Consider the following 8,644-nt stretch of genomic DNA (forward strand, 5'->3'; position numbering starts at 1 on the left):
GTTCCCGCCGAAGGGCCCGCAGCTGGTGAGGCGGCAGCAGCCCGCGTCGGTGTCATTCAATGCGACTGTCCATGCCACGATCGGGAGCACGGTATACGTCACCAACCAGACGGTGGCCGTCCACCTGCTGTGCCAGCTGGTCGGCCCCGGCGAGGTCACCTACGCATGGACCAAGGACGGGGTGCCGCTGCAGCCGTCGGAAAAGTGAGTGGGGGGACCCGTTGCTTCCTTTCGCGAGGCCTGTGTGCTTTCTGTGTGTGTGTGTTTTTAAATATATTTTTATTGATGTCAGAGAGGAAGGGAGAGGGAGAGAGAGAGAAACATCCATGATGAGAGAGAATCACGGATCGGCTGCCCCCTGCACGCCCCACACTGGGGATCGAACCCACAACTCGGGCATGTGCCTTTGACCGGAATCGAACCCAGGACCCTTCAGTCCGAAGGCTGACGCTCTATCCACTGAGCCAAACTAGGTAGGGCTTGTTGGTTGTTTTAAAATATATTTTTACTGATTTCAGGCCAGCAGGGGAGGGCAGTTAGGGGCGACCAGGCCGGCAGGCAGATGTGTTTAGGGGTGATCAGGCAGGCAGGGGTGCAGTTAGGGGCATCAGGCAGGCAGGCAGGTGAGTGTTTAGGAGCCAGCAGCCCTGGATTGCAAGAGGGATGTCCGATTGCCAGTTTAGGCCCGATCCTTAGGTCAGACATCCCCTGAGGGGTCCTGGATTGAAGAGGGTGCAGGCCAGGCTGAGGGACCACCCCCATGCATGAATTTTGTGCACCAGGCCTCTAGTCCTATATAATAAAAGGGTAATATGCAAATGGTCCCCTCACCCGGGAGTTTGACTGGAGTTTGACCAGGGGGCGGGGCCAGCCCACCAACTTCCTGCAGGCCCTCCTCCCAGATGACCATGCTCCTGATCAGCCACCCCCTAACCTGGCCGGCCAACCACCCATGTCCCCTACACCAGCAGGCCCGCCCCAATCGCCCAATCAGGGCGGGCCGGCCAGACCCCACCCATGCACGAATTCGTGCACCGGGCCTCTAGTCACAGAAATAAATGGCCTTGGCAGGAAGATTGGGCCTCTGAAATCATTTCTATATCGTGCAGTTTTTTTACATCATAAAACCCAAAACTAGGAGATAATGCGGTCCAAAGTTTTCTTGAGCCGTTCAAAACAAAACATTAAGTCATGTTCTTTTGTACTAGAGGCCCGGTGCATGGATTCGTGCACATTGAAAGGAAATTAATTAGAAGAAATATTTTAGAGGCTGGGGAGGGACCACGGGAGATTGGCTGGCTGAGGAGGGATCGTGGGAGGTCGGCTCCAGGGTGAGTCCAGCGCCAGACCCCAGCAGCAAACTAACCTACCAGTTGGAGCATCTGGTGGTCGGTGCACATCATAGTGACTGGTTGAACGGTCGAACGAACGGTCGGACACTTAGCATATTAGGCTTTTACTATATAGGATTGTGATCTGTGAGTGCAACGGTATCACAGTTCATTCACTTTCCATAAAACAACAGGGAGTAGCAAGAATATTCATTCCTTCTGCACCCTTTACTGTCTCTAAATCTTGCTATTTGCACACTTAAGATGGTAGACATTTCACTTTTTTAAAAATTTGCATTGAATCCCGGCCTGTATGGCTCAGTGGTTGAGTATCAACCCATGAACCAAGAGGTTGCTGGTTCCATTCCCGGTCAGGGCACATACCCAGGTTGCAGGCTCGATCCCCAGTAGGGGGCGTGCAAGAGGCAGCCATCGATGTTTCTCTCTCGCTTCCTCTCTCTCTAAAAACATGTTTTAAAAAGGAACATTTGCATTCAAGAACTCAAGCGACACCTGATCTTTCTCTGGGGACTGGTAAAGAGACACAAACAAGACAGCAGACGTTAAATTGTTTTGCAGACCTTGAGGCACGTTAAAATCACACGTTTTATTTATCACGTCTTTTGTGCATGGAGTCTCATATGTGATCCATCACAGGAAAACAAGAGAAAATTCAGTTTTTTATAATAACACTAGAGGCCCAGTGCATGAAATTCATGCACTCAGGGTGGGGGCGGGGCGCTCCCTCAGCCCAGATTTCGAGAGGGCACAGGCCAGGCTGAGGGACCCCACTGGTGCATGATCGGGGCCAGGGAGGGACGCGAGAGGTTGGCCATCCGGGGAGGGACCGCAGAAGGGCTCCAGGGCGTGTCCGGCCCGTCTCACTCAGTCCCGATCCGCCAGACCCCAGCAGCAAGCTCACCTACCGGGTGGAGCGTCTGCCCCCTGGTGGTCAGTGCACGTCATAGCGAGCGGTTGCGTGGCCTTAGCATATCATTAGCATATTATGCTTTGATTGGTTGAATGGCTGACCAGACGACTGGACACTTAGCATATTAGGCTTTTATTATATAGGATACTAAGCTATGTCTTAAAAGGAAAAGATAAACATGTTTAATTAAAAGAAAGACGGTAGACATTTCGCTTTTTTAAAATTTGCATTGAATCCCGGCCTGTGTAGCTCAGTGGTTGAGTATTAAGCCATGAACCAAGAGGTCGCTGGTTCAATTCCTGGTCAAGGCACATGCACAGATTGCGGGCTCCATCCCCAGTAGCGGGCGTAAAGGAGGCAGCCAATCAATGATTCTCTCTCATCATTGGTGTTTCTATCTCTCTCTCTTCTCCCTCTCTAAAATCAATAAAAGCGTATTAAAAAATAATTTTTTTTGCTCTGGCGTGAAATGACATTTTTGAAGTGGAATAAACCTCCCAGGTCAGCTAGCTTAGCAGTTCTCAAATCTTTTAGTAATTAATGAGCCCAAAGTGTTTTGTGAATTTGAATTATATCTATTGCTGATTACCATATTAGAAATTAAAACCAAGAAACATTTAGCCCTGGTCGGTGTGGCTCAGTGGATAGAGCGTCGGCCTGCAGACTGAAGGGACCTGGGTTCGATTCCGGTCAAGGGCACGTAACTTGGTTGCAGGCTTGATCCCCAGTCCTGGTTAGGACGTGCGTGGGAGGCAACCAATCGATGTGTCTCCCTCACATCAATGTTTCTCTCTGTGTCTCTCCCTCTCCCTTCCACTCTCTCTAAAAATCAATGGAAAAATATCCTTGTGTGAGGATTAACAACAACAGTAAGAAAAATAAAAAAACAAACAAAAACAAGAAGCATTTAAAACATCTGTTGATTAATGCATTTAGAAATAACAGTAATCAGCCCATGACATGTTCGCATAAATAACATCATTTTTTTAAAAGATATATTTTCCAAAAATTTACTAGTAACAATGGCATCATTTCACATCTTGCAAATTCATGTCTAGATTAATAAAATACATCTGTATTCTCCCAAGCTCTTGTGCATCCAACCTGTTGGGATATGTTGTTGGAATTGAAGATCCTGGAGAAAACTTGGCCTCATGCAGAGATGTTAGTTAGAAAAAGAAGGAATAGGCCGGCCGGCGTGGCTCAGTGGTTGAGCGTCGACCTAGGAACCAGGAGGTCAGGGTTCGATTCCCCGTCAGGGCACAGGCCCGGGTTGCGGGCTCGATCCCCAGTGTGGGGCGTGCAGGAGGCAGCCGGTCCATGATTCACTCTCAGCATTGATGTTTTTCAATCAATCAATAAATCAATCAATAAATACACACACATACACACGTATATACACACATACATATATATTTTGTTAATCCTCCCCCGAGGATATTTTCCCATTGATTTTTAGAGAGTGTGGAAGGGAGAGGGAGAGACAGAGAGAAACATCGATGTGAGAGAGACACATCGATGGGTTTCCTCCTGCACGTGCCCTGACCAGGGCCTGGGCCAGGGAGGAGCCTGCTACCGAGGTCCGTGCCCTTGACCCGAACCGAACCCGGGATCCTTCTGTCCGCGGGCCGACGCTCTACCCACTGAGCCACCCGGCCGGTTGGTCTGTCTTTTTTAAAAGCGTAGCATTTGCAGCATCGAGTTCATCCTGAAAATCTTCGTCTCCTGGCGAGTGAGGTAGGAGATGGGATGGGGAAGCTCAGAGAGAAAGGGAGGGGGAGAGGGAGAGAAACATTGATGCAGCGCTGCCTGCCATTTCCACGCGTTTCAGCCGCGAGGAAGGTCTTGTCCGCCCTCTCTGGCCTGTGCCACCCTCTGCCTGTTGGCAGGAGGCTCGACGGGGTCATCTTTGGGGATCCTTGCCCGCCGGTGTCTGCGGTGATGCTGTCTCTTCTCTCTGTGAGGCTGGCTGTGGTCCCAGGGCCCTGCGACGGGTCACGTGACTCCCTCCCCCTTCTCTCTGTCCCCCAGGATCGTTCTGTCCGGAGCGGGGGTGCTGCAGATACGGAACCCCACGAGGAGCGAGCAGGGGCTGTACGGCTGCTCCGTGGCCAACCGGCTCGGCTCCGACGTGGCGAGCTCGCCCGTGCTGTTTGCAGGTAATGCCCGGCGGTGACGCCTGGGTCGCCTGGGGCTGGGTTTTTGTTTGTTTGTTTGTTTTAATATAGTTTTATGGACGTCAGAGAGGAAGGGAGAGGGAGAGAGAGAAACATCCATGATGAGAATCATGGATCGGCTGCCTCCTGCTCGCCCCACACTGGGGATGGAGCCCACAACCCGGGCCTGTGCCCTGACCGGGAATCGAACCCTGACCTCCCGGTTCCTAGGTTGAAGCTCAACCACCGAGCCACGCGGGCCGGGCCTGGGGTTTGCACAAACCTCTGGAGCAGGGTTTCCTGTGAGCAGCAGACTCACCTGTTGGGAGGGGGTTAAAGCACAGATTTCTACACCCCATTCCCAGAGGTCCTCACCCTGGAGGTCTGGGATGGCATCTGAGAATTTGCACTTTTTAAATATATATGTTTGTATTGATTTCCGAGAGAGGAAGGGAGAGAGAGAGAAACATCAATGGTGAGAGAGAATCACGGATCGGCTGCCTCCTGCATGCCCCCCACTGGGGATCGAGCCCGCAACCCAGGCATGTGCCCTGACCTCCTGGTTCATAGGTCGACCCTCAACCCCTGAGCCCCGCCGGCCGGGCAAGAATTTGCATTATTCAACTCATAGACCATTCCGATTGCAAAAGACTACATGTCTTTTTTTTTAATATTTTTTTATTGATTTCAGAGAGGAAGAGAGAGGGAGAGACTTAGAAATGTCAATGATGAGAGGGAATCATGGATCGGCTGCCTCCTGCACGCCCCCTACTGGGCATCAAGCCCACAACCCGGGCATGTGCCCTTGACCAGGAATTGAACCCTGACCTCCTGGTTCATAAGTTGATGCTCACACCAGCATGCCACTGAGCCACACCAGCCGGGCTGGTCATACTTTTTAAAAAGTAATAATTTATTTATTGGTTTGAGAGAGAGAAACTTCGATGTGTTGTTCCACTTATCAATGCGTTCATTGGTTAATTCTTGTATGTGCCCTGACGGGGGAGCGAACCCGCAACCTTGGTGTATGGGGACGATGCTCTAAGCAGCTGAATGACTCAAGGGCATGTGTGGGGTCACCTTTATTTTTTTACTTTTTATTATTATTTTTTAAAATATATTCTTATTGATTATTCAGAGAGGAAGGGAGAGGGGGAGAGGGAAAGAGAGAAACATCAGTGATGAGAGAGAATCATGGATCGGCTGCCTCCTGCACACCCCCTACCAGGGATCGAGCCTGCAACCCGGGCATGTGCTCTCGACTGGAATCGAACCCGGGACCCTTTGGTCCACAGGCCGACGCTCTATCCACTGAGCCATGAGCCGGGGCCTGGTGCTGGTCCTACTCGCCCACAGACACGTTATCCTGAGCAGGCCTTCTCTGCTGAATTCCTTCCTTCATCAAATGTACCCAAGAGGGACTTGGTTATACCACCCCAATGCTCCCAGGGTCCATCGATGGCTGTGGCCGTGCAGCCTTCTCGATATCTCTTTGGCTGTGTCCACCCATCTGTCCATCCGTCCGTCCGTCTGTCCGCTGAGCCCCGCCCCCCTCCCGCCAGCTGTGTGTTTCCCTGCCATGAGGGTACGGAGCCAGCAGGGACCTGTCCCCGGCTCTCAGAGAGCACGGCACAGTGGGCCCAATGCACATGTTTTACCCAAGAGCCAGAGCCCGAACCCAGCCCGGCCGGCGTGGCTCAGTGGTTGAGCGTCGACCCAGGAACCAGGAGGTCAGGGTTTGATTCACGGTCAGGGCACAGGTCCAGGTTGCAGGCTTGATCACCAGTAGAGGGCATGCAGGAGGCAGCCGATCCATGATTCTCTCTCATCATGGATGTTTCTCTCTCTCTCCCTTCTCTGAAATCAATCAAAATATATTAAAAAAAAAAAAAAGCCTGAACTAACATGGTTTCCTGTTCCCTTGGAATGAAGAGGCGCCCGTCATCTTGGTCAGGGGAAGGAATGTCACCGGACGGGAGCCCGGCCCGCTGACCGTCGTGGTCGGAGGCACCGTGAGGGCGGCCCTGGGGGCGAACGTGACCATCCAGTGTCCCGTACGAGGTAAGTGTGGTCGCTCGCCATGGGAGGGCACGTGGTCTGTGGCCAGGAGGCACCCTGACCGTCTTTAAACACCTGATTGTCCAGCCCTGGCTGGTGTTGCTCACTGGATAGAGCGTCAGCCTGCGGACTGAAGGGTCCCGGGTTCGATTCCAGCCAAGGGTACATGCCCGGGTTGTGGGCTCCATCCCCAGTGTGGGGCAGTGCAGGAGGCAGCCGATCCGTGATTCTCTCTCATCATTGATGTTTCTCTGTCTCTCTCTCTCTCCCTTTTTCTCTGAAATCAATAAAAAATATATATATTTTTTAAAAATCCCTCTGGCCTCCCAACAAATATGTGAGTTTTCTGGCAAAACGCACCCACCATTACTGAGTGGGCGGCATCCCCTGGCCACAGGGAGGAGGGAGGTGGAGGGAGCTTTGCCGTGGCCACACCGCAGACGCCTGGAGACCCCGCACCTGCGGGGGACACTCCAGGAGAACTCTGACTTCCATGAAGAGAAACCTCAATGTTTAACATTAATTCTAAGCTAGAGGCCCGGTGCATGAAATTCGTGCACAGGTGGGGTCCCTAGGCCTGGCGGGCGATCAGGGCCAATCAGGTTCCCCGCCTCCCTGCCTCCCTGCCTCCCTGCCTCCCCTTCCCTCGCTCACTCCCTCAGTGGCCTGCGGCTGCTGGTCGCCCGCCATGTTCCGAGCAGCCGAAGGGCTGTGGTGGGTTCCTGGCTGTCCTAGGTCAGAGACGGGGGTGAGTGGAAACTGTTTGTTAGTGGAGCCGCCAGCACTCTGCCTGCCTCTGTCCTCTCCCTGCCTCCGCAGCCCCTCCGCCGTGGGCTGCAGCACCACCTAGGTAGGCCTTCCTTCCTTCCCCCAGCTGCTGGTACCAGCTTCCCTCCGGCTCCCGGGACCTGGGCTTCACTCCGGCCCTGGCTTCACCCAGAAGGACGTCCGGAATGACGCCCGGATGGGCGTTCGGTCTAATTAGCATATTACCCTTTTATTATTATAGATGGTTCCATTTGGCCTTTTTTGTTGTTGTTGTTAATCCTCACCTGAGGCTATTTTCTCGCCTCCGCAGCCCCTCCGCCGTGGGCTGCAGCACCACCTAGCTTCCCCCCCACACTCCCCCCTACACATTCAGCTTATTAGGAACTAGAGGCCTGATGCACAAAAATTCATGCAAGAGTAGGCCTTCCTTCCTTCCCCCGGCTGCCGGCACTGGCTTCCCTCTGGCACCTGGAACCTGGGCTGCTTCCCTCCGGCTGCCACCCCCAGGCACCCGGGACCCAGGCTTTGCTCTGGCCCGGCTTCGTCTGCAATGCCGCCCGGATGGACGTTCGGTCTAATTAGCATATTATAGACTTTTATTATTATAGACTAGAGGCCCGGTACACGAAATTCATGTACTTGGGGCGGGGTAGGGAGTCCCTCAGTCCGTTCTGCACGCTCTCGCAGTCCAGGAGCCCTCGGGGGATGTGCGACTGCCACAGAGGCGGGAGAGGCTCCCGCCACCGCCGCTGTGATCACCAGCCCTGAGCCCGGCTTCTGGCTGAGTGGTGCTCCCCCTTGGGGAGTGCACTGATCACCAGGGGGCAGCTCTTGCATTGACCTTCTGCCCGCTGGTGCTCAGTGCATGTCATAGTGACTGGTTGACTGTCTGCCCCCTGGTGGTCAGTGCTCATCATAGCAAGCAGTTGAGCTTCCTTAGCATATCATTAGCATATTACATTTTGATTGGTTGAACGGACAACTGGACGACCAGACACTTAGCATATTAGGCTTTTATCATGTAGGATGGTTCCATTTGGCCTTTTTTTTTTTACGGTTAATCCTCACCTGAGGCTATTTTCCCATTGATTTTTAGAGAGAGTGGAAGGGAGAGGGAGAGACAGAGAGAAACATCGATGTGAGAGAGACACACCCATTGGTTGCCTCCTGCATGTCCCTGACCAGGGCCTGGGAAACTGGAACCGAGGTACGAGTCCTCAACCGGAATCGAACCCGGGACCCTTCAGTCCGAGGGCCGACGCTGTATCCACTGAGCCAAACCAGCAAGGCCTTTCCTTCCCACCCCCCCTTTTTTTTCAGCGATTTCAGAGAGGAAGGGAGAGGGAGAGAGAGAGAAACATCCATGATGAGAGAGAATCATGGATCGGCTGCCCCCTGCA

At 53.0% G+C, this 8,644-nt stretch overlaps 1 protein-coding gene across 1 annotated transcript in view; it reads left to right on the plus strand.

The window, feature by feature from the left end:
* The window catches only part of LOC102245258 (ADAMTS-like protein 3), a gene marked incomplete at its 5' end in the record, with an annotated part of 69,808 nt that overhangs the window by 48,328 nt on the left and 12,836 nt on the right, over positions 1-8,644 (plus strand). The window contains 3 exons of the mRNA XM_014541780.1: positions 6-204; positions 4,294-4,421; positions 6,351-6,479. Coding sequence (XP_014397266.1) covers positions 6-204; positions 4,294-4,421; positions 6,351-6,479 — 456 coding nt within the window. The remainder of the gene's footprint in view (positions 1-5; positions 205-4,293; positions 4,422-6,350; positions 6,480-8,644) is intronic.

Source organism: Myotis brandtii, unplaced genomic scaffold (assembly GCF_000412655.1).
Source record: "Myotis brandtii unplaced genomic scaffold, ASM41265v1 scaffold1072, whole genome shotgun sequence".
Classification (NCBI taxonomy): domain Eukaryota; kingdom Metazoa; phylum Chordata; class Mammalia; order Chiroptera; family Vespertilionidae; genus Myotis; species Myotis brandtii.